Source organism: Cheilinus undulatus, linkage group 17 (genome assembly GCF_018320785.1).
Source record: "Cheilinus undulatus linkage group 17, ASM1832078v1, whole genome shotgun sequence".
NCBI classification, from domain to species: Eukaryota; Metazoa; Chordata; class Actinopteri; order Labriformes; family Labridae; genus Cheilinus; species Cheilinus undulatus.
In genome coordinates this window covers 11,107,725-11,134,064 of record NC_054881.1, presented here as the reverse complement: position 1 = coordinate 11,134,064, position 26,340 = coordinate 11,107,725, and the positions used below count along the sequence as shown (strand labels likewise).

General features: G+C 39.2%; 1 protein-coding gene across 3 annotated transcripts; it reads right to left on the bottom strand.

Moving 5' to 3' along the window:
* Window positions 1–4,844: 4,844 nt before the first annotated feature.
* Window positions 4,845–25,179, bottom strand: fam78ab (family with sequence similarity 78 member Ab). 3 transcript variants are annotated; one of them, XM_041811029.1, is made up of 3 exons: window positions 24,718–25,179; window positions 23,637–23,940; window positions 4,845–8,451 (listed from the first exon to the last, which is right to left on the bottom strand). In XM_041811029.1, exons 2-3 carry the CDS (start codon window positions 23,897–23,899, stop codon window positions 7,926–7,928), a joined length of 789 nt encoding a protein of 262 aa, XP_041666963.1. In that variant the 5' UTR covers window positions 23,900–23,940; window positions 24,718–25,179; the 3' UTR covers window positions 4,845–7,925. The 3 variants fall into 3 exon arrangements, with proteins under 3 accessions (XP_041666963.1, XP_041666964.1, XP_041666962.1); XM_041811030.1 differs by having other exon boundaries at window positions 24,796–25,179; XM_041811028.1 differs by having other exon boundaries at window positions 23,637–25,179.
* Window positions 25,180–26,340: the final 1,161 nt, after the last annotated feature.

Sequence of the window (26,340 nt, the reverse complement as noted above, 5' to 3'; positions counted from 1 at the left end):
GATGCACATACTGAAATGCTGTCACTTGGTCTCCAATAGTCTAGAATGCATTGTTAATGCAGGAACTAAGCTGATTCGTCTTCAATTTTGTCGATATATATTTTTGAATGAAAAAAAAAAACATGGCTGCTTGGTTGGTACTGGCATCCCACTATCCCAATATGCCATATTTGTTTTCTTCCTCCATGCACACGAGCCAGCATCAGACCAAGTTAAAAAGGCACCCATGAAAAAGACACAAAGAAAGACAACCAGTAGTATTTGCACATTTTATTCATTCATGAAAAAGACATTTTTATATGTTTTATTTTCCCCAGTGTTGTGCATTTTCACAGTTTTAAATATTTGCCAGGACTGACCCATTTTCAAGTATTGGTGTAAAAGTCAAAGCTGAACAAAAGAACACAAAAACTGCTTCAACTATTTCAGTGCTTGAATCCAGAAAACAAACCAAACAACATGAGATACGCACTCATATTATCTTTTGTGCTACATTTAGGGTTGATTTTTTTATTTAAACCATGGGGTCGTGTTAATTTAACATTGGAAGTATAAGAACAGAGAAAGAGAAACTAACTTTTTTATGGGATAAAAGCAGGGAAATGAAGGCAGGCGGTCCTGAGTGTGAACTTTGGGATGTGTTATTGGTTTAAATAAAGGGATGATGATTCACTGATGGCTTCTTAGGGGATAAACAACAACATAAAGATCCAAAGAAACAATAGCAGCCCTCAGAAGAACTGTGATGGTGTGGGTTTAGGAGAGGACGCGTCAATGCGCTTGGCACCACCGTTCAAGCAGAAAAAACAACAACAATGACCCTTTCGCATTTTCTATCTAATCCTACCTATATTCCAAACTGTTAAGAAGGTCTAAATAAACTAAAACAGGCCAGGTATTTGGTGCTGAGAGTCACTAACAATGTCCTACTGCATAGGTTTTTGGCTTCATCCAATTTTGGCACTTTTGGCCTTCCATACAGCAAGATAACAAAGTGTTACTTTGTTTTTCTGTGGCTTAATTCAGGAAGCGCATATATTATTTAAAAGCTTTTCTTTGTCTTAACTTAAATACAAATAATTAGCACATTTAAAGAAGATGAACACACATAAAGAATACAATTAGTGCCCTTTTTCCTAAAGTAGAACATGAAATACTCCAGATACTCGACAGGCACCGAATCAATGAGCTCAATATTACTGTTTCACTTTCAAACAACCACAAAAACAAACATAAAAGTATAGTTTACTGTTTAAATCTGTGTAAACTAGAGTTGTCATGAAACTAGAATTTCCAACTTTATTATGGTTGTAGTAAAAATCAATAAAAATGAAATCCCTGGCACCCTACTGAGAAATTTCAGGATTTTTAAAGATTATTTAGGGTCTTTTTGCCTTTATTTCACAGGACAACCAAAAAGACACAGTAAGAAAGGGGAGAGGAGTTGGGAAGACATCCACCAAACATCCATCAGGGTTCACGTGCTACCAATGAGGTGAATGGAAATTTCTTGATTTTGATTGTCTCCTTCTACTACCACCTGGCAGTTATGTGCCTCCACTAAGTTTCCAATTTTTGAATCATTAATGTAAAGTGGAGGATCAAGAAAAAAAGCTGGTAGGTGCATAGGTAAAGGCGAGGGCTGACCTTGAGGTCTCATAACCTTTACCGTAGACATTGGATCTCCAAAATCTAATGAGTTCACCCGAAAGTGAAAGTGAACACACGTGCAAAGTCTGAGGACAGTCCCTCAAAGCATTCTTTAGATTTTCATGTTCTCAAGCAAGGGATGAACATCAGCACCATGACCTTTGACTTTAAAACTCTTATCAATTCATCCTCTAGTCTTAGTAGAAACTTCTGCATTTCCTTTATGTTCATAAAATGGCCTGAAATGTAAGGGATCAACATAAACTCAATGATCTTGACCTGTGACCTTCAGAATATAATCAGTTCATCCGTCAGTCAGAATGAACATTTGTACAAAGTTTGCAGAAAATACCTTAAAGCATCCTCAGGATATCCCAATCACAAGTATGGCCAAAACTGATGTATGAAAGGATGTTCAGACAACCTGTTACACCTAGTTACTGCCAGTGAAAGGGTACAAACTAGCATGCCAAATCCAACACAGCCTGGTAACTAATGTAGTCTGCATCTCTTTGCTTTGATGTTCAACTTTTTCAGAATATTTGCATACTGCTTTTACAAGCAAAAGCCTTCAAAACATAATCAGTTCAACCTTGAGTCAGGATGAACGTCTGTGCTAAGTCTAAAGAAAATCACTTGTATTCTTCAGAAACTGTGCTCACAAGAATGACCTGGAAAGCAAAGGATGATCATGTGTCCCAATGATTGATGGCAACCAAAACTTATTCAGTTCATCGTTGAGTCAGGAGGAACATATCTGCAAAGTCTGACAAAAATTTGTTAAAGAGTTTTCAAATTTTTGACAGACTGATGGACAACCTGAAAACAAAAGTCAATGGCAATGTTCAATGCCCAAAATATTGTCCTTTTTTGTGCAATTTAGCAAGTGTCTGCAATATCTGATGGACTCATTCCTCTTCTATGTATCTGACTCCATGAGTAGATGTCCCTTTCTAATGTTTCTTTATTTTTGGATGCTACTGATGAATAAAATAACAGATTGTATCACTGTGAAACTCATGGGATCAGAATATAGGTAGCCTCGAGATTATGTCGATGCACATCATGCACAGATGCTATTCATCCCCAACTCCCTCTCTCCCCGATTGCCCACTATATCCACTGTCCTGTCACTGAAATAAAGGCATTAAAAGGCCCCAAAAAAACCCATGGTATTGAAAACGTGTCAAGTATTGAAATGATGACAACCTTCCAAAGCATGTGTTTGTGCATATGGCTTTGTAGCATGTGCATGTGTTCAGACGAGCCACGTGCGGGGCTGATAAACGAGTTCACACTGCCAATGTGACACTGCTGTGACAATCAGATACCACGCCAGGCCTGCTCCTTCCCCCTGGCATGTTTCTGTGTATGAGGGGGAAGCACTGTCCCTGCGCTCTGACAAGGACGTTACCTTCAATACACTGTGTACGAGCGAGAGAGAGAGAATCATGACTCAACAACAGTCGAAACACATCAGTGAAACTCCCTGTTGTGCCTAAATCCCTCAAATGGGATTGAACACACATGCTCACATGAACGCACACACAATGTGCAAGCAGCTCCCTCCGCATGCCGAGGTTTAATGACATTATTTTGAGTCCGGCTTGAGTACTATGAGCGTCCACAGGTCATCTCAAGGCACTACGAGGCAGTCTGCAAGGCCAAAATAGCCTCGTACTACGATCAGTGCAGGGTCACAGAGTTCAAAACATGAACCACAGCTTTCTTTGCGGTTGACATCCAAGTTGTGCTTGGAAAAATGTCAATTTTATTTCTGGCTTTAACGTCTAAATAGATTAAAGTTTTTGTCACTTTCATATAGTCTCAGAGTACGTTTCAGGACTTTAATGCCCTCCACCTCACACAAACACTGGCCCTGACTTTTGCTATTTGACCTCACTTAAACATCACCCCTGACTCTGGCGAGCCCTTGGGTTACACAGCACGCCTCAGCTCAGTCGGGGCCATCTAGGGCATGTAAGTGTGTCACAGCAGATCTAATTATGACAGCGGTCCCCCAATAGCCTTTTAACTCCTTCTCCTTGCACCACAAAGCCACGCTGGAACCAACTGTGGTTTCACAGCCAGACAGGATTGTCTAATTTAGTCATGTGCACACCCAGCAGCAACCTACAGAGCAGAGAAATGATGCTGATTAATGCAGAAATGCAAAAAAACTGCTGTTTCTCCCCACTTGAAGCTGACTCCAGAAGACTATATACTGCCATTAGACCCCAGATAATATATTGACAATATGTTGACAGCCTAGCGCAAAAATGGCCATCTGAATACCCGATTTCTATATTAGCGAAAACTCTTAGGAGGTTGAATATTTAATATCTAATCCATATTCATCACATCAGGAAAAGTTAAGCACACATTTGCACAATTAAGGGCACAGCTGATTTGAGTGAAATGAAGCCACTTGAGGCTGTCTGCAAACGCCAATGAATCCCTATTGAATCCCATATTAAAACACCCATTTTAAAGCCGAAATGTTGACCACTTGGTTCGAAAATGGTTTGGAATTATTCTTTATTCAAAGCTGTATGGGGATAGATCTTTATCATAACTCATCTGTTTTGATTATAGTCAGGCTAGTGTAGTGGATCTGAGGACAGGCCAGCACATGATGGCTGTTTGCCAAGAGGCTTAGGCCCAGTTTAGACCAAAGATTCAAAAGACAAGTTGCAAATCTCAACTGCTTGGGAGAGGCCACACTGCAACTTTCTAAAGCCTCAGTTCACACCGCTGGAACTGGAAGAGGTGGTGCATGATTTCCAAAGCAATGACTCCATTCAGATAGATATGCCCGTTTCTGTGTTTCTCACTGGCAAATCCATCTCACAAAGCTCCAGTCTGAACCTTCTGGGCCAAGTTAGAAAGTGACAGGACCAATCAGCTATGAGGGGCAGTATTTCAGGTGCAGGGGAGTCGTGACATAAGCGAGCAGCAACAAGAGGCTGGTGCAATTATGGCGGAAGACATTAGCATGGATGCTGCTGAAGCGCCAGTCTTATCAGAACTTGAAGACATTTCTTTGTTAAAAGAAGAACAAAGAACAGCAGGGAGTTGTTTTCTTTTCAAAAACGACAAAGTTGTGTACTGACATGTCTACAGTCGCCATGATTCACGTTATGCAGCTCTAATGGAGTTTACTCTTTTGGTAGGGGCGCAGCTCGCTGGCGGCTACGTCACATGTTTTGTTGCTCTGATTGGCCCGTAAAGATGTGACAGACAGAAAATTCGTCCAATCTCCCTCCAAGTTTTTTTCAAAGGCTCTGCCCTTTCCCAAATGCTGTGTATGAGTGGTTGCCAGCATGGTAGCACAATTTGACAGCACATATAAACACAAAAGCTTTGCCATCTTAGTCTTGTTTAACCTTAAATTTCTCATATTAACTAATACGGTGCTCTATATTCGAGCTGTAACGGCTCAGTTGCCATAGTTGCAACTGTTCACTGCAACAAAAATGTTCTTGTTGCATTGCAAGTCTTTGGTCTGAACTGAACTGAGCTTTGAAGCCTGCCTCAGCCTCATCTCTTAGCCTGATTTTAGATTGATTGAAAGTTGGGTTAAAGTCCTATTTCAAACATGGTGACCACCATTATTTGGCTTCAAAACTCCTCTTCAGGTACCTATGGGTGACATCACTGAGAGTATGTCCATGCTTAATACAGTCTCAGGTCACTGCAGATCTAATTTTAGCAACTTTCCACCAATAGTCTTACAACTATCTTTGACTACAAAGCCAAGCTAGCTAGGTCACACTGTTTAACAGGAGCATAACATGTGCAACTTACTTAAGCTGTGGTATAAAGAGGAAAAAAAGTCAAATAAATGACAGAATATCTTTCAGAAAAGTTCATTTACTTGCTAAAAAAATTGATATAACCTCGAAGAGTTCAGAAGATAGTGATACAACTGAAGAGTGGTTAGCATAGCCTAGCTTAGCTAAAAGACAGCAAGCACATCATCTGGATCAAACAGTTGCTGCTTCAGCTCTTCACTACCGGTATGGCTTTAAAACAAAGTTATTAAACAGTAATTTAAAGAGCTTTAGAGGCACTGGTAGATGTTTTCTTTCATTTGAGGACATGGTTGTTTCCACCTTCTTCCAGTCATGCTAGGCTATGCTAACCGCTGGCTGTAGCTGCATATTTAGCATACAGGCATTAAAATCTATGCTGGAAAGCAAACTAGCATATTTCCTTAACTTTCTGTGTAAAGAAAATCACTCAAATCAAAACAGTAAAAAATGAATTGTGACAAAAATGTTCTATTATGTAAAGAAAAGGCCTGTCTATGGAGTCCAGCTTAAAGCGGGAAGATGCTACACTGAAACAGCAGCAATACATGCTCAGGTTAAACTTAAGTGCAGATGTTTCCTTTGATTGCAGCTAAAATGCAGAAACTTAGCAGGATGCTGAGCTTGGAAGATGTTTGCTGCATGGTAAAACACAATAGGAGCCAATAAAAGGAAATTTCTGAAAAGAATTTATACATAAATAACTTATTACCCTAATTTTAGCTTCCCATGATTGGGAGATAAAACACTTTGGTGTCAGTTCCCTCTTTTCTCTCCTCTGTTTAAAAAGTTTGCAGCTCCTCTCACGGATGAGCAGCTTAAGAGTCGTCATCTCATTTATCGCTGCTGTTTAGCCGAGCAGAGCTGTTTATTTATGCGTGTTTGTGTCTTATATTTGCTTTTGGTGTAAGAAGGCGAGACAAGCCCCACATTTCTGCAGCGAGAGAGAGCTACAACTGGCAAAGCCGGGAAGTGGGTCATCTATATGCCAACCGAGCAGTCGGGATCAAACTTGCATGCCTCCTCTGCTCTGCTTTTCAGCCTCGACAACAGATACAAATAACACGGAGTGAAAAGAGAGAGGGGAAGGTGGGAGGGAGGGGAGAAACACTGGTGAAGATGAAGATTACAAATGCTCAAGGACGTGGGGCTGACACGCACACAGATGTATTAATATTTATGGAGAAGTAGGGCGATATTGATTTAAAATGAAGGCAAGGAAAACAAACAGAATATGGCAAAGATTGACGAACACATTGGGCAAATATGCTAAGCCATTTACTCTGTGAATGGATGATAATCAAAGTATTAATTGCTTACGTATTTTAAATGCTCAGTTATTCACAGCAGCAAAGAAGACGAGACTTGACAGGATGGATGCAAAAAGAAGGGAGGAAATGAAAATAGGGCCCTGAGATGAGATGTTTAACTGAAAGGAAGTCAGGTTTTCAGATGCTGACACTACAACTGCCTTCAGAGTGAATGCAAATAAAGAAATGAGGTACAAAGGAGTAATTTTGAGTGCTTCATGCTGTATTTGTTATTGCATTTTGTTATACTGATTGCCGTTGACTAAGTTTGGCTTTGCTGATGTTCTCTTCTGCTGCATAAAGCACTTGAAACACTACGAACCACAATGCCTACACATTAGACAGTACATACGTCATATGCAACTGAACCTAAGAGCTCAACTTCACACCTGTGTCTTCCTCTGTGGTGTCATTCCTGTCCTAAACCCACACATAACCAGCACCAACTGTGTGGAAGAGAAGGGAGAAATGAGCAAAATACTGCATTGCACTTGGTTTAAGGCTAATACGTTTGCAGTGGAAAGCGATGTAAACTTAAGGCAGCATGGATTGAATGTCTTGCATGTTTTTAAAAAAGTACTAAAATCTCAACCAGTACAATTTGTCATGTATATCACAGGACAAAACAACAATAGAATTCAATGCACTCTCTCCCAGCCTATAAATAAAAACACAACTGGTATTCATACACAAGGTTTGTGCATGCCCACATGTGCAGACACAGTCATGGACATGTAAATACTTAAATCCACACTCACAAACCCTTAAAAGAACTGGCCCATGTGGCCCAAATATATAAAACTGAAATTAAAAAAAACAAAACAAAGAAATTCTCTAGTTTTTCATTTTTGCAATGATGTCATTTAGCACAGTGCAATCCGACCCAGTTTGAAGGTAGAATGGTTGCAGTTTGTTCGCTCCAGTTAGAGCCCATGACTTGAAGCTTTTCCAGCTGTTCTTCTCAGAGGTGGTTTCTTTGTTTCAGCCCATTTTTTTCTTTCTTCAGTCGATTTTGAAAAGAAATATTTTGAGGCAAAAAGGAGGGAAAAAGGTAAAGCAGTGAGAGCTGGTGATGAGCAGGAACAAAAGAAAGACAACAAATAAAAGATGATACTGTTAAGGTATCCAAGGCCAGTCTGGTCAGTGAAACAGGTCAGTATTTGGGTGGGATGACCACCACGGGGTCACCATTCTTTGGCCGCCACATCAGCACCTGGGCGTCATTGGCGTTAGGCTTGACCATGGCGTTTGTAGGGATGGGCTCATTTTTGCCTAGGATCTGAGGCTGTTCCTGGGCTACGGGCTCATTTAGAACAGCCCTTTCCCCCAGAGGTTTCTCAGGGTCTACTTTTATGTGAAGCCGCATCCTCCAGCGAATTGTCTGCAGGACGAGCGTCTCCGATGTGGCCTGGTTGATCGCCACCAGCCAGGTCGTAAAGCTCTGGTCGCGGCGGATGCTGCTAAGCTGAGGCACATTGCTGTCGCTGACGGGCACGCCCCATGTCACGCTGGGGTAGAAATTGTCATTCATGCTAACGGTAAACTTGCTGTCCTTCTTGGTGGGGCCTACAACAGTGCAGGTCTCCGTGGTGTTGCCGTACCAAGGGTAGTTGACCCCGTCTGAGTCACTGATGGCCTGGATTTTCCCATCACGGAGGTCGGGGAGCTCCCAACTTGACCTGGAAATAGAAAAGAGACACATGAGGACTTGCATAAAGATGAAGCTTATTTCCAACAAGCTAAAGTAAATTATAACTTCGCTCTTTTTGCAAGGGGACTAGGCTAACCAAGTTAGCTGGGATAAATACACTACTGATCAAAATTTTAAGACCAGTTGAAAAATTGCAAGAATTTACATTTTGCACTGTTGGAGAAGGTTCTAAGTAGAGCTTCAAAATGCAAAAAGAAGAAATGAGAGTGAGACAAAAACAACATTGAAAACCTTTAGATCAGCTGATCAAAAGTTTAAGACCACAGCCTTTAAAAGCCAAAATCTGCGCAAAAATGTGGATTCAGTGTAATTTTTCTGTCAGATATTTACACAGTCATGACCTCCTGATGGAAAAGGCAAAAAAGCGTTCTGTCTTTGAACGTGGTCGGATTGTGGAGCTGCACAAGCAAGGCCTCTCGCAACACGCCATCGCTGCTGAGGTTGGACGGTCATTTTGAGTTTCTTAAAAGATCCTGAGGGTTACGGAACAAAAAGTCAAGTGGTAGACCCAAAAAAATTCATCGGTGCTGAGCCGAAGGACCTGATTAGCTGTCTGAAAGACACGAGGACGATCCTCAACCCAAGTTAATGCTGTTACTTGTGCCGACTGCAGCCCAATAACCATCAGGCGGCATCTGCGAGGGAAGGGCTTAAAAATTTTTTTTAAAAATGTCTTCAAAGGCCTCGTGTCCTTCAACGCCACAAAGTTGCCCATTTGGACTTTGCAAGCGAGAACCAAACATTGGACAGGTGGAATAAAGTTTTATTCTCTGATGAGAAAAAATTTCACCTTGACAGTCCTGATGGCTTCCAGCGTTACTGGCATAAGGAGATCCCACTTGAGCTGTTTTCTACGCAGCACAGTGGAGGGGGCGCCATCATGATCTGGGCTACTTTTTCCTTTAATGGAACAATGAAGCTTCAGGTTGTGCAGGGGCGTCAAACGGCGGCTGGCTGTGTGGAGATGTTGCAGCGGGAATCCCTCATGACTGAGGGCCCTCGTCTGTGTGGTAATAACTGAGTTTGGGGGTGGATGGCAAGGGAAGTGGACAAAAATGGACATCAGTTCCAGACAGTGGATGCCCTTCGTGAATCCATCTTTACCACTTGGAGCAATGTTTCCACAAGCCTCCTGGAAACACTCGCATCAAGCATGCCGAAACGAATTTTGGAAGTAATCAATAAGAAGGGTGGAGCTACTCATTACTAAGTCCTTTTTTTAAACTTTTATTTCTGTTTTAAGGGGGTTTTCGGGTTTTTTTTTTTTTTTTTTTGAGCTATGGTGTTAAACTTTTGATCAGCTGATGAACAGCCTATTTCAATGTAATTGTTGTTTTCAATAAATTGCTTCTATCTTTTTTGTCTCACTCACATTTTTTCTTTTTGCATTCTGAAGCTCTACTTAGAGCCTTCTTAAGATCCAACAGTGCAAAATGGAAATTCTTGCAGTTTTTCAACTGGTCTTAAAAATTTGGTCAGGAGTTTATTGCTACAGCCATTCTGTTATCAAGCAAACAAGGCAAGGATATGAAATTAGCGTCATCAAAGAAATGCAAAAAAATAAAAAGGAAACACTTTCAATACACCTGTAGAGCATGCATTAATAGCCATATACAACATGGAGGCACTAGTGTAAGAAATCAACCATGACATAAGCCAAAAAGTTTATAGTAAATCTCAGCTCTTCCTGCGGCATGGCCCTGCACCACTTGTGGCATCACACAAGCCACTTCTCGATCTCGCTGTCACTCAGTATAAGACCAGCATTGTATCCCATCATAAATTTCCTTTGGGTTCATTTCTGGTGCAGTACACCAACTCAAAAGATTCCTCATGTAAAACAGCTCTCCTGTCTAATCCCCTCTGTAAGGAGAATTAGCATCTCAATAGTGAAGCAAGGCTTCCTTTCACAGAGGGAACACAGTTGGATCTTTCCGCCTATTTTCAAACTGCCTGCAAAAAATACAATACAGCAGTAAAATATTGTGACACACACAGCAGGCGACACTAAAACTTCAGTGACCCGGTACCTCTGGTGTGTCCAGTTATTGATTTTCCACGCACAGTAGGAACAGGATTACCTTTCATTCCCTGTTACTGAGAATCAGCAGGACTGGGGAGATAGCAGTGTGATCACCAGCCACATGACTAACTGCCTGCTTGGCCTGGCTTCACATTGTGATTTATGTATTCACCCAGGAGGGGGGAGATTAGCATGTCGGGCATGATAATAGCTGGCCCGCGTGCGTGCGACTGTGTCTGTGCGGCCATGTGTCCATTTCTGTTTGTAAAAATCACTTAATCCTCTCAGCTGGCCCAAAACAATTTACAGCAAATTTCCATTTTGTGATGACCTCAGACAACTCCAACACCAAAACCTTAATACAGCGAACCCCTGCTTCAGATTCTTAGGGAGAAAATTATTTTATTTATCATTTATGACCAGGTTAAATTCCCTGAATGCTTGTTTGTTTGACAGGAAAACTAAGACCTGGTTGTGTGCAGCAAAATTCTCCTGCAGAATGCTGATAAACCATATAAGTAATGCTTAAATAACATGACACAGAATGGCTGATGAACATCTGATTAGAACATCATGTAGCAGGACTCAGCAGTGTGGCTGAAGCAAAAGCACATCAAGCATATTAGACTGCACAAAGCTACAATAAGGCGTCATCAGGCAGCTGGGAAACTTTGATCATGAGCGGTGAAAGCATCACAGAGACCCGGCTCACTTCCTGTTTGTGTCTTCACAGCCAGCTCTGTCACAGCCAAATGGTCTGCAGTAAGTGGTGTGAGTGTTTGTGACAAACTGCAGTGATTTTGAAAATAAGTCACTTAAAAAAAAAAAAAAAAAAAAAAAAAAAAACTGCTTTGCATTGTGACGCCTGAGCTTGTCAGTGCTTGTAAATGTTGCATGTACTCTGGCACAGTGATGCCTGACTAGCGGGACTTGTAGCCCACAGGCAAACTGGGAAACATTGTCAGGGAGCTCAAGAATTTTTGGAAAAGAAGGAACTATGATTTTTAGTTTAAAACATCCTATACTGACTAGTGAAATGCAACTCTTCAAAACTGAGTTGCAGAAAAGATGCAAGATCTGGTAAGAAACTGCTCATATAAACTGTTGACTAACATTTATAGGCATATGTTCCTTTAAAAGAATCAACCTTTATTTATTCAACTTTTGCACTGAAAATTTGACATAAATAAAAATGACTACTTCCATATATTTAAATATGACATACTTCTCACTAATCCCTGCTTGCATTAACTTTGATCCACCATGCTCCTGCTGCCTGCAAAGCTTAACCTCCTCCACCCCAGCTTCCCCCTTTATAGCATAAAGCTTGTTGCACCCTCATATTCAGACTCATGCTACTATGGATTTAATGTTTTTTACATAAATAAAAATGGCTACTTCCATGTGATGAGTTATAAATATTGTCTAACTAAATATTTAAATGACCACAAATGTCTTTTCAAAGCTGGAGGATATTTTGAAGTTTTACTGTTCTAATGGTGTCTTGCCACCATATTATGTCAAAGCCTGCTACATAAGGAAGCATGAACTGCAACAGGAAGCAGCTGTTCCGTTTCTGTGCCTCATTCATATTATGTGCTGCTAACTTGTGATGGACCATGATTTTTTTCAGATGTTCCAATACCATTTTTACCTTCCTGATACCGATTCTGATACCAGAGTGTTTGGTATCAACCAATATCGAGCACCAGTCCAGTACAGGTGTAAACTTCCTGGACCGACCATCCTGCGAAAAACTATTTTAACCCAACAGTGAGTTCAGAACATGGCTCAACAAATAGAATGGTACTGTACAGCTCCCTGTGACACTGAAAGTTGCTTTTCCTCCTAATTAATGAAGCCAGCGTTAGTTCATGCAGGACATGGTAGTCATACGTCCGGCGTGATCAACTGATGGCCAGCCAATCCTATCACCTCCCAGCTCCCACAGCCAACCACATCACTTCCTCTCAACACAATATGACGTACTGCTACCTAACCCCTGCTAGCATTAATGCTGATGCACCACTCTGCTGCTGCCTGCAAAGCTTAACCTCCTCCACCCCAGCCTCCTCCTTTATAGCATTAAGCTTATTGCACCCTCATATTCAGATTCATACTACTGTGGATTTATTGCTTTTGAACTAGTTCTATTGTATTCAATAGACATTGTCATAAATGTATCTATCCTTATGGGGGTTTCTAGCCAAAGTCGAAGCGTGCTGCTTGACTAACCACTCAACGTCTTTTGTTATAGTTTTGATTGAGAGCCCCCTGGTGGCAGAATTTACTACTGTGTATTTAAACAGATAACTAAAATGTACATTGCTAATCACTTAGCAAAAGTAGTATGAAATACAATAAAATTTTTGCACAGAATTTGTGAACTTTTTTGCAACAAAATGTAGTGATGAGTTCATCAAAAATGGCTGAAAACTATTTCCTGCTGACTTTTTACATGAAATATGAAGTTATTATCAGCCATGTGCTGTGCACTTTAAAACTCTGGGCTGTAAAGCAAAGAATAAAAAGAACCAATATAATCTAGGTCAAATTCACCAACTTTCCATTAGAACTAAAGGGCAAAGGAACCATTTCTGAGAGAAGCTCTCATTACATCCAGCAGAAATTTACTTTTTACATCATAATCTGAATATTGCATCAACTTTGCAGATGTAAAGGCATCTTCTTTTTGTCAAAGCTTTGAATGAAATGTGATTTCAAGGGCTGACCAGACTTTATCTGTGGGTTTAAAGAAGGACTGAGGTTGGCAACACTAGTCTGCACATGAAAATATTTTAGTAGTACAGTGACAGCTCATTTCCTGTTTATGCCACTTTGCTACATCATTCATTTGCATGTCCTTGCATCTGTTGATGGGGATATTATAATGATGCTCACAGGATGCTTAATTTCACAGATGGTGGAGATTAGGTCAGCTCTGTAGTGGAGTGGAAGTGATGAAACTGGCTTCCAAGGGAGTTATTTAACCAATTACAGCATGCTTCAATGTCATTACCTTTAAGTGCGTGAGTCTGAGGCTGTAATTGTTTAAATTACTGCCTTTGAAGCCATTTTTATCACTAAATGAATCAGGAAATATGACTAAGCTTTTATTCTAGGACAAACGATTCACCATACATCCACAAAGACAGAGAAATTTGACTTAGTAAGATTTCAGGCTAGCATGGTTACATGTTAGTACATTTTAAGTACATTTTTATACTGGACATGAATATTTCACGCAAGCCCACAAACACTTTGTCCAAACTGTAATGCATCTTTCTGCTAATAGCAGCGACTGTAGCTGTGGTTAATGACTTCTGCCATGCTGCCATAATGTTCTTCAACCTGGTGTTAACAATGATGAGCTGATAGCACTGATAGTGTCTGTCTATTGTCTGTAGTATCTTGTAGGAGCAGTGCATTTTAGCATTATTTTAATCCAGGAAATGTGGGATAAAGTTGCATGTAGAGTGTCAGGTTATACAAACAAATGACTAGATTATTGAGTGACAACATTCGGCACAAGAATGTTCATGTTAACCTGCTCAGAGGCACTGCTAACATTAACAGTTTCCTGCAAACCAACATTATGTTATTTACCCTATTCTGACAGAAGACATGTAGGGCTACATTATGAGTGTGGTGTTTTTGTTCTTTACCTTAGCCTAGTCAACTAAGCCTAAATGCATTAAGTAAATTTTGCCTAGGAACGTCACTAGGAGCAACCCCAACAACCGCTTACGCCATTAACTGGGGGACATCAGTTGTGTTCCATGTGGACATTGGAGTCCACCCCATCTAGTATTTTTGAGACGCCAACACTGACCCTCTTCCCTGTTCCACATCTACTGTGCAGCTCAAAAGATAAAATGGGCTTGTTCATGGATATGACAGTTTTTAAAGAGACAGGTGACATTCAGGACTGCTTACAACACCGTTTACTAACAAGTATGAGTGTTTTCACAACTGCAGATTTTGTTCCTGCTGTACCTGGTTTAAGTGAAAAATAGACAAGCACTCCAGCAATTAGCCTCCCCCCTGACCTTACAGTGAACTATGGCGAGAGCACAGCTGCCTGGTTCTCACCGTGGCTGGTAAATATCGCAAATTTACCTCACAATGAACAAAAATATACTATTAAGCTAGCTGCTTATTTTCAATGAAGGCAGTGACATCAGCTCCAGATACATTGCTGTAGTTTTACCGGGGATGGAGTAAATCCCATTGTGCCACATTTGCCCTGCCCAAGTTAAACCAAGCTACGAAAAAGGTGAAAAACTTTCTAATGGTCTAAATTCAAAATTTAGTCACATGTAGATCTAAGTGTTTTTACATGTTTACAGCAACCTGATTCCAACACATCGTGTGTGTTACACAGAATTCTGGATCTTACTTTGCAGGGATTTAAAAAGTCCAGTTTCAGCCGGGCCAACACAATGGACTAACGTTTATCGTCATGTAAACCTACTGACTGCAGGAAGCCCATTAGCTTAAAAAACTGCTGTATGCCACTGTTTAGTCGAGGTTTGCTGATTTTAAAAACCTAATAGGAAACTTGTTCTGTTTTCCAGTTGACCAGCAACTAAACCATCAAAAATCTGAAAGGATAAGGACTATATGGGGTGGGGGGGGGGTGGGGGTGGGGGGGGGGTGTTAGCTTTCAGCTAGTTAGCTTGCTGTATTTTTGTCTAGATATGTTTTTTAGTTCCTGTGGCCAGAGCTGTCATTTTAACCGCTGGTAGCGCTCATTTTCAGTACATAACCAATGAGGTCCAGCTTTAAAAATTAGTTGAACTTTTAGAACAGCGCTGTGTTCGTCATTGTCACTACTCTTAGTGACCAATCAAAATATAACATACTAGCTTTGTAAACAGCAACAGCAGAGGAGAGACCAAGTGACTTGTCTTCTTGAGGGTCAAGTTTCTAAGGCTAAGGCTGACGCTAATGCAATAACAGAATTGCTATATGCTGTTTAAATGAATTGTTGACAATATTTCTTTGATAAGACTGAAAATATTAAGCTAACAGCACAATTGAAAAACAATAATGATACTGGCTCTGAGGATATTGGGAAAAATAGCCAGTTTTTTTGTAAGCTAGCAACTACGGAAACCAGCAAGAAGCACCCTAAAACCAAGGTTGTTGGTGCTGCAGTACTAAAAAACACTGGCTGTTGATATTGTGTAGCATCATGTTAGCTTAGACATACTTTATGCTATATTTAGCTTGGTGTAGCTGTTGTTTTATGCTAAAATGTGGTCTAGCTAAAGGAAATGTTAGCCTGGCAGAAGAATGTGAAGTAGAGATTAGCTGAATGCTAACTTTAGCTTGAAATATGACCTGAGGTCCCTACAGATTTTAGAAATCTAGCATCTTTTCAGTTTCTATTCAACACAGAGGCATTGAATTCATAAAAATTGTCCAAATTTTATACCTTTGTAGGATCTACAGCCTGGGACAGAATGGTTATGACTCTACAGCATTTTCACTTTCCACACTGATAATGAAATGAAAGGGAGGTGGTCACAATGTGGTGAATAGCTACACATTTGAGGAACAAATGGTTTTACTCTTACAACTGCTGAATGTTACATTTCAGCTCCACCTTTTCCCCCAGTTTTTATTCTTCAATGTGTCTTTAGAGAAGCATAAGAAGTCTCCATGTCTTCATGCATACATGCCAAACCTACAAAACTGCATCTTCTACAAGGCGAGGACAGCAGACCAGAGAAGAGCGGATGAATGTGTCCAGAATCCCAAACACATCATAGAAAGCCAACTGAGAAATCATCCTCATTACCGTCCTCAGCTGTTCTGTCCAATTACAGCACGCAGAAGCTTTATTGCCATCAAAGAAACTACTTAGTATGAGAATCTGAGCAGCGAGAGCAGGCTCGTCTCTCGCATCCTAAGAGGGGTTTAAAAAATGAACGCAGAGAATTGTGGCCTTGGCTGTGCTTGTCAAGTTTTATGACTTTAATATATGAACAAATAAAAGTACATTTTTTGAGTGCATGAGCTACAGGGGTTGAAAAATTAATGAAAGCGCTGCATGAACGGGGGATTTGCCTCTGCAAACACCGCTGTGAAGGTGGGAGGGTGCATTCCGACACCCCTATATATAGAGCTATATATAAATATACATATAGGTATCAGTTACAGCCATGTTGACGAGATCCAAGCTTGTGGTCACTCTTTTCTTTGTTAGTGTGCCTTATCCATATGTACCATGTTTCAGACAACCTTTTTTTTTAATTTGTAGGTTGCAAATTTGGGCACACTGAAGTTCCTTTCTTTCAATCTTGATTAATTTTCACTGTTACCTTAAAGCACAGATCTATAAATGTCCTTTAAAGCTCCTGTGAGGAGTTTTTATCTGCTTATGAAATGGCCTTCAATCTGATATCAGCGCCTCTTTACGGCCTACTAAATTAAACGAGACCCACAGAGACAGGAAAGAGGATTTCCATATGATCATTTTAAACCTCTGAATAAACCACCGCCACAGGGCTGGAGTTGGATGCAGTGATTTAACGGCACACTGCCTTTTTTTCCACATTTTCGCAAAACGACTTTTGGTAAGCAGTGCACTTGTTAAATTACAGCAGGATTAGATTTTCTTCAAAAATATTACTTGGTAAATACAGGACAAGATTGGCAAAACGTCAACTTGGTCTACAGGGAGCGCCAGTATCGACAAAAGTTTTCTATATTATTGTCAAAACAGATTGAAAGTGATGCAATGCGATGCCTTACTTTTACCCTGATGCCTCATTTTCATTTTTTCTGTCCTGTTGCTCACACAGACAACGAGGGACAAGGAATGAGGAAGATAAACTAGGAACTACTTGGAAGATCCATCAGGTAGATTTTCTTTTGCTTTCCTTGCTCAGAGCTTGTCATCTAGTTCTGCAAAGTATGATGCATTAATATCACTGATCGAAATGCTGTGTTGATTTGTGTTAACACTGAGGCAAAACTGTATGATCAGAGGCTTATTAATACAGAGCACCACACTTCCATGTCTCAACCTTTAAAATAAAGGCATGCTTTTTACTGAGGGAAACTAAAGTTTGAGGCTTGAGTATCTAACAGCGTGGACACACTGTAAGACTAAAGGCTAATTTTTTTCTTCGTTTATGTACGAAACAATACATCTGCCCCTACCAGCTTACAGGTCTGTTATGTTAAAGTGGACAGTCTAAGGCTCCGTCCACAAGGAGAAGAAAACAATATATTGCCGTTTCATTTTGAAAAAGTTTTCCATAAAGACGGAGTCATTTCAGGAACCACTGAAACGACTGAAAAACGCTGTAGTGCATATGCCGAGCCTGTACGTGGTGCTGTAACGCTGCCAAGGAAATGCACCAAAGAAAAAAGAAGAAGATCACAGAAAACTGACACAAACTTTCTTCTAGTTGTCCTTCTGATTGTTCTCAATGTTGGATTTAAGAACATATGGTGTATGCGTTTCGCGGTGGTGGTAAAAGAGCTTCAAATTTTGCTGTAAAAGCCAAAACAAGCTTAGTAGCTTTTGAAGCACAAACACAACCCTGTAGTCCGCCATTAATGTTTTGGTCGGACGCATGCAGGCGCCTCAAGGGAGATACGCTATGTGTGATGTAATGGTTTCAAGAAAGATGGAGAGACGAAATGGTAGTCGTTTATGGATTTATGCACTTTGGGACCCGTTTTCAAAAAGTATCATTTACAGTCACCCAAAATGCCGCTTCGTGTGGATGAAATGCCGATCCGACAAAAAACTTTCGCGTATACGCCTGACTTCATCTTCGTATGGACGGGGCTTTTCGGGTGACAGTAAACAATAATTTTTGAAAACGGGTCCCAGGGTGCATAAATCCGTAAATGACTACCATTTCGTCTCTGTGTGGAAGGCTACCTGCATCTTTCTTGAAACGATTGAGTGAATGAATGAGTGTTTGTGCTGCAGAAGCTACTGAGCTTGTTATGGCTTTTACAGCAAAATCTGATGCTCCTTTACCACCACCGCAAAATGCACACACCATATGTTTTTAAGTCCAACGTGGAGAACAACCAGAAGGGCAACTAGTAGAAAGTTTGTGTCAGTTTTCTGTGATGTTCTTCTTCTCTATTGGTGCATTTCTGTGGCAGCGTTACAGTGCCACGTACAGGCTTGGCATGTGCACTGCAACATTTTCAGTCATTTCCAGTGGTTTCATGCGTATGCGGATATTTCCTGAAACAATCCAGGCTTAAACTTTTTCAAAATGAAAAGGCAATATATAGTTTTCGTCTCCATGTGGACAGGGCCTAAGACATTTTAGCCTAAGACATCAAAGAAATAGGACCAAAAAAGCATGTTTTAAAGAGTTTCATAGACTTTTTGGCACATTTTTTTGTCCAGGCACACATTTGTGACCCACTGAAAAGCGCTCTGTGACCCTCTTTTGAGTCCTGACCCACCAGTTGAGAACCACTGCTCTAAAACAATGTTGTACAACTTGACAAATTTTCAGTACTAAGAGACCTGCCATGCTCAAAAGCTGGCATTTTTGTACAATTTTTTTGGCTTCAAAATCAGGAAACACTGCTATATGTATATAAAAATGTGAGTTTTTTGGAGTATGCTTGTCTTTTTGTATATAGCCAACTATAACAGACTAAAAATAACTTGACAAAAGAGCGCAGCATTTAAGCCTCAGCTCAATAAATCAGTAAATATTTCATAACACAGTGAGCATGTGCAGCTTGGATAAAAGAGCGGATCACTGTATGTGCAGTTTACAAAAGGCATCGATCCATCTGGACTCTCAGAGACTAATTGAGCGGTGTTTCACGGTCTTTCTCGCACTCTCACAAACACACACGGCCGTACTGGGGGTGGGGGTGTCAGGGAGGGGACGGTGCCTCTAATCTTAGGCATGCAGCCCTCACACATCCTCAGCTGCAGTGTCTACAGATAAAGGTATTCTGGGTACACTTCAACCTGTGGTTTCCCACCACAGAATACAGAATGACAATTACTCTCACATTTAACAAGTCTATCTCACAGTTACACTCTATAGACCTCTTATCAGCCTGTATCTTTAAAGTAATTACTTTAAGCTGAATTACCTCACGTTTCTCTTGTTTATTACAGCTGTGGCAAATATCTCCACAAGTGGATATTTTAAAGGTCAGAGCAATTATTTTCCATCATGGCGTCCTATTCTCATATCTGTCAGGGTCTGAAGTGCTTTGTAGGCCGCAGGCACACAGCCACAAACCTTCATACTGCAGATAACCCAGTTGCTGATTGAATATTAAAGCGCAAACACAGATAAGTCCATTTATTTTACTTTTGAAGAAATCTTTTACCCGTCCCGCTCGATGCAAATGTAAATGCCACGTATGATTGCACTGCTGCCGTGCAACCAAGATGCAGCCATACATAAAGTTTCACTACTTGGAGAATAACTTTGGCTGTATTTGCATCACAAAAACAGGAAGACGAACAGTTTCACAACCCAGCCGCTGCGAATGCACTGAAATACCCTCAGTTGAGGTTTCAAAATATGTGCTTCAATGTCAGGGTTCCTTGTTGGTTCTGAAGTTTTCCTGCAAGACTTAAATATGCTTCTTAATTTCACTTCTCGAATCTTTATGCTTCATATATACTTCTCTATTCTGGTAGAAAGCACTTCTTCTAAACTGTCTTATGTGTTAATCAAAGAGAAAAAGGCTGACACAAGTGATATAAAAGTGTACCAGTATATAAAAGAAGAGCTGAAGCCAATCAAGAGAAGATCATCAGCAACTTTTTGGGCATCATTTTGGTCATTTCTAAGCAAATAGAAAATAAAACTTGGCACAATTCTGGTGCTTTTGTATGCTGAAATCTCTAGATGTTCAGCTAAATAATTACTAACTTTCACTTTTGGTCTTCCATACTTTGTTTTAAAGCAATGCTGTACTGAAGCTTTAAAAAAAGACACCTATTTTGCATTACATGTCGGTAAGAAAGGAATGAATCCAGCAAAAACTGCAAATAAACTCCTGCACACTAAGTTTTGCAACTATGCATTGGGAGGTTTTTAGCTCTGCCAATGTATTTGTGCAATTTAGAGCATGCATGAGTTTACTTACAGCTTTTTATGATTGAAAAGATGAAATTACCTCATACTGGGGGCATATAACTCAAACAAAGGACATAGGCAGTTTTAGCATCAGGCAAAAGTAGCCACTTAGTCCAAGGGATTTCAAGTCATTATAGATGCACATCAAATAACGATAGCTAAACAATTAAGGGTCAAGAGAGAGAAAAAGCAAAAAATATATATTCTAATAGTCCAAAAAGTGCCTAGGAGGACCACTGGCTCCCACAGCAAGGCCCAAACCCTGCATAAAGACCCAAAATGTCTTTCTATCAGCAGATTTATAGTTAGATCCCTGAAGACACACCCAACAATGAACTGATCAACCAGAGTGTGTTAATGTGGCATATAGTCAATAAAATGTTAGAATTTGTGACAGAGGAATGAATGTTGCACCAGTTTGAGCTCAAAATGTTTATAATTTAGCAGTTACACCTGGCCTAGAGGCATGCTGAAATATTTAAAAGAGGTGTGTTTGAGCTATGAGCTGCTGAAGTACTGTTAGGCACTTGGTTATTTATGTTTAAGGTTTGGGTATGCCCTTTACGAGAGATGCTTTAAGATATTTTGTTCATTTGCTTTGACTGCTTTAACAAAACGGGGTTCTTATCCTCCAGATACCCTGCGTGTACATATAAAGACGTCAAATTTTGGTTTTCCAACAACATTCTGCTTTTAGAACTTTAGAGATTATTGTCCAGAATGACCTTTGACTTTTATGTTGTTTGTTTGAAATATTGGGAAACCTGCATTGCAAATTAGAGGAATTTTAATAGACATTTTAGGGAATCTTTTATAGAATTTGCTTGGACATTTTCAGGTATCTTTATTTTTGGGGATTTCATTCTATATGATTTGGTTGATTTGAGTTTCATTGGAGCTTCTGAGGGCAGTTTCCTTTTGATTTTTTTGCATACCCATGGAAATCTGTAATTATGTTTGGATGTTTGGAGGAATCTGTTTGAAAATTTTTGAGCCAATTTCACTGAAATTTTGGAAATGTAATGGTAATTTTCATGAATTTTAGTTGATTTTTTGTGGTGATTTCCTTTGTATCTTTAATGTATTTTATTGAAATGTTGATAATTTATTTCTAAATTTCAGGGAGATTTCAGCAAATTTGTTTGGATGTTTGAAGATTTCTTTTGAGGCATTTTTATTGAAATTTGGGAAATGCAGTTTTAATTTTAGGGATTTTTTTGTTTGTTTTTGAGGGGAATTTGCTTTGTAACTTTAAGGTACTTTCATGGCAACTTGGGAAATGTATTTCTACATTTTTCGAAAATTGAGAGTTTTGGGAGGAGGGGTGTTCTTTAAAACTTTCAAGAATTTTAATGGAAATTACAGCAAACTTGTTTGGATGTTTGCTGGAATTTGAAAGACATTTTCATTGTAATTTGGTAAATGTATTTCTACATTTTTGGGATTCTTATAAGATTTTTTGGGGAAATTTGCTTTAAAATTTTGAGGGATTTGCTTGCAAATTTATGGGATATTACATGGAATTGTTGGGGACTTTTTATTTGAATGTACAGGCATTATGATAAAGTTTCACTGAAAAAATAAGAATGATTAAAGGAATTTTGGGGTACTTTTTATGGAATATATATTAAAAAGTCTTCACAGAAAGTTTGGGAGCTAGCTTGAAATTTTCAAGATTTAACATGAAATTTTTGTTGACATTTTTAATGGAATCTGTTGGCTTTATAATGAAGTTTAACTGAGACGTTTGGAGAATATTTGAAAAAAATCTGGGTTACTTTTTATGGAATACATTACAAATATGTTGAAAAATGTTCACAGAAAGTTTGCTTGAAATTTTCCCGGATTTTACACAGATTTTTTATTTATTTTTTTTATTGGAACATTTAGGCTCTATGAAGAAGTTTCACTAAGACATTTTGGAGAATATTATAAAGAAGTTGGGGTATTTTTTATAGGATATTTTACAATTGTGTTTAAGTATTTTCACTGAAAATTTAGGTAAATTCTTTGGGGGAATTGCCTTTAAAATTTTGAGGGATTTGCTTGCAGTTTCCAGGATATTACATGGAATTGTTGGGGATTTTTTATTTGAATGTTCAGGCATTATGATGAACTTTCACTGGAAAAAAAGGGAATGATTAAAGAAATTTGGGGATATTTTCTATGGGATATATATTAAAGAATCTTCACAGAAAGTTTGGGGAAATAGCTTGAAATTTTCAAGATTTTACATGAAATTTTTGCTGACATATTTATTGGAATCTTTAGGCTTTATGATGAAGTTTAACTGAGACATTTGGGGAACATTTGAAAAAAAAAATTGAGTTACTTTTATGGAATACATTACAAATATGTTGAAAAATGTTTACAGAAAGTTTGTTTAAAATTTTCCAGAATCTTACATAGATTTTTTGTGATTTTTATTGGAATGTTTAGGCTTTATGATGAAGTTTCACTGAGACATTTTGGAGAATATTATAAAGAGATGTTGGGGTATTTTTTATAGGATACTTTACAATTGTGTTTAAGAATTTTTGCAGAAAGTTTGGGTAAATTCTTTGGGAATCTGGGAAAGTTTCTAGGACTTGTAAAGGAAGATTGTGAAGAAATTCTGAACTTTTAGTGGAAATGTTGTTGATGCTTGGCATCAACTTGGACTTGTGATCCGTCATTAAAATGACCCCTCCATACCTTTCTCGATGACCAGCACATTTCTGACTGACTGAAGACCCCAACAACTTACCAACTGGTCCACATGGAGCCAAAACATCTACTCTAAAATAGATTCTGTATTTCCTGCAAAAACATGACCTTCTGGAGGTTTGCTGACTTAATTTTTTTGTCAAAACTTATTCCTGTTTAAAGAGAAGGCTGACCTTTTAAACTTATCATGTCCTACTCATCTCAAATAAGTATGACAAGGAGGATACTGGTCTTTGCCTGGGTCCTCCAAATGACTAAAACCACCCCTGCTGACAGTAAGTCTCCCTAAAATCCCAGAGAGCAAATGCCCATGATACTCACATCCCTTTGTTTCCATAAGTGTTGTAGAACTCCATGTGGTTACAAGCTTGAATCCAGCCGATCGTCCATGTCTCTTTGCCGGCCACTGGCGGCACCAAGACCCGGGCACACGCTCTGAAGTGCGGCGTCCGGTAGCGCAGGACCACGCTGGATGACTCGTCGATGCTGGTGGGGTTTGGATCGATGGAACTGTTCACCTCCAGGACGATGATACTGTCTCGGAAACTCTTAGGCTTACACCTGATACTCTGGATACAGCCCATTGCATTAAATAGCAACACAATCCACAACAACGTCCAGAGGTCTGGAGGAGAAGAAAGACGCATGGAAACAGCAAGAAAATTACCTCAGATGAAAGCACATCAAAGCGTCCAGAAAAACAAGAATGAAAGGTGTTTATTTATAGCAGACTGTCTCTTTAAAAAGTCATGCATCTTTGATCAAAAATTACTGGAACAAAGGGAGAAAAAGACAGGCCTAGAGAAGCTTTACATCTGTAGAGCGCATGCTTTCCGGTGCGTAAAAGCAACTTCATCAAACATGCGCAGGAATAATAAAATTCCTTATCCGTGCCATGAGGTTTCCATGCTGTCAAGTTAAAAGTAACAGCCTCCTAAATGCGAAATATCACAAACGACTTGACGCTTTGGACAAGTGTATCCACTGGAAAGGTGTGCGTAAAAGTTCAGGGTAATTATGAGATGAATAATTAAGAGAAGCAGCTATAGTGTTACATTTTGGCGTCAAATTCTGCGTTGTGTGATTAAAAATACCCCAGGATTATTTAGCAACAGCTCTAAATCCAGCTGTGGACAAAAATGAGCGTAAAAATCGCACTGGACAGCGCACACGGACAGTTAAAATCGCCAAATGGCAGCTCCGATGTGACGCTCACCCAGCGTGCAGCAGCCTAATGTCCGTTTAATCCGCTGTGGCCCCAATTCCTCACAATAAAAAGTGTAATTTGACGATTTAAGAGCGTTACACTGAATGTGCGGATTAAAGGCTCATGCAGTGCAATTGCATGAATTGTGGTCTATTTTTAGCCGACAAAAAAACAACATGCAAAATAGAAGTCTACCTAGAAAACAATTGAGAGGAAAGTCTCCTCAGCAGGGCGAGAGATCCTGGAGAAAATTCAGAGTGAACAGCAGCTCACAGTTGTTCGGTCAGAGAGGTAATTCCGTTATCTCCAGCACGCCGGCTCCCGTTATTTCTCCGCTACAGCTGCGACCGTATCTCACCGTCCCGCAGAGAGAGGTAGCATGTCCACTAGTCGAGTTTGAGAGGGAGCAGCGCCGCAACATCCAGAGGACACCGCCGGGTCAACTTCAGCACCCATTTCACTAGATCCATTTCTTAGTATACGAAAAGAAATAAAAAAACATGACAACGTCTCCGGGTAAGTGGGGGGGACGTCAGCTGTCACATAGTTGGGCAGACAGTCCTCGGTGCCGTCCGTGCTCGGTGGCCGTTCAGCCTAAATTCCTGCTCCTGCTGTCATTTCTCCGAGCTCGTCCCATCGCTGCCACGGCAGGTTCACCCCGCTACGCACTGGTGTCTCTCAGCTGCCTGAGAAGCAGCTTTATAAGTATCTTTGGAACGACACTTCCGCTCCGGGACGCGGGCATGCTGGGAAATGTAGGCGATGTGGTTTTTGGTGAAGATATGCAGAAAACCAGATAGATCACATTAAATGATAAGATTAATATCAAAACCTCACTATTATACGAAACAACGAACTGAGATGAGTTTTTGAAATTTTACTTATTGTTTGTTTCTTTGTTTGTGTTGTGAGGGAGCAATAAAAACAAACAAACAATATTTTAACAGTTCAACTAAAGTCATCTTCAATGTTGAAAGCATCTTTAAAGATTAAATTTGAAGATATTTTTTCCATTGACATTCCCTTTAAAACACTAAAAAAATATAATATTTGTTCTTCCACACGCACTACCACTCAAATAATATCAAAAATAATATCATCATCATCATTATTATTATTATTATTATTATTATTATTATTATTATTATATTAATAATAATAATATTGATGATGATGATAACAATAATAATAATAACAGTAATAATAATAATAATAATAATAATAATAGTAATAATAATTTTAAATTAATAACAATAATGAGAATAATAAAAAAAGCAACAACAACAAAAATAATGATAATAATAATAATAATAATGATGATAATTATGATGATGATGGTAATAATAATAGTAATAATGATAACTTAAATAATAATAATTAATAACAGTAATGATGATGATGATAATAATAATTATAGTAATAATAATAAAAATAATAATAATAATAACAACAACAACAATAATAATAATAATGATAATAATAATAATACCAATAACAACAACGATAATAATAACAATAATAATAATAATAAGAAGAAGAAGTAGTAGAAGAAGAAGAAGAATACATTATTATTTTTATTGTTGTCATTTAATTATTAATATCATAAAAGGGGGGGGGAAATACTGTTTACTGAACTTCGCTGGTAGAGAATTCCAAATACGACATGATACTCAACAATTTGCTACAATTTTATACCACATCATATTATATGCTATGTTGTGATTCAGTTCAGGATGATTTGCTACAACTCCTAATGACTTAGTGATACAATACAGTATGGTTTGATTGTGATATAATATGATAAATACAAAATGATGA

Bases quoted from the DNA above. Each gene is read 5' to 3' on its own strand.
- fam78ab (XM_041811028.1), bottom strand. From the start codon at position 23,962: ATGCGTCTTTCTTCTCCTCCAGACCTCTGGACGTTGTTGTGGATTGTG. The intron at 8,452-23,636 runs GTGAGTATCATG...TTCTATTTCCAG, and splicing joins ACTTATGGAAACAAAGGGAT to GTCAAGTTGGGAGCTCCCCG.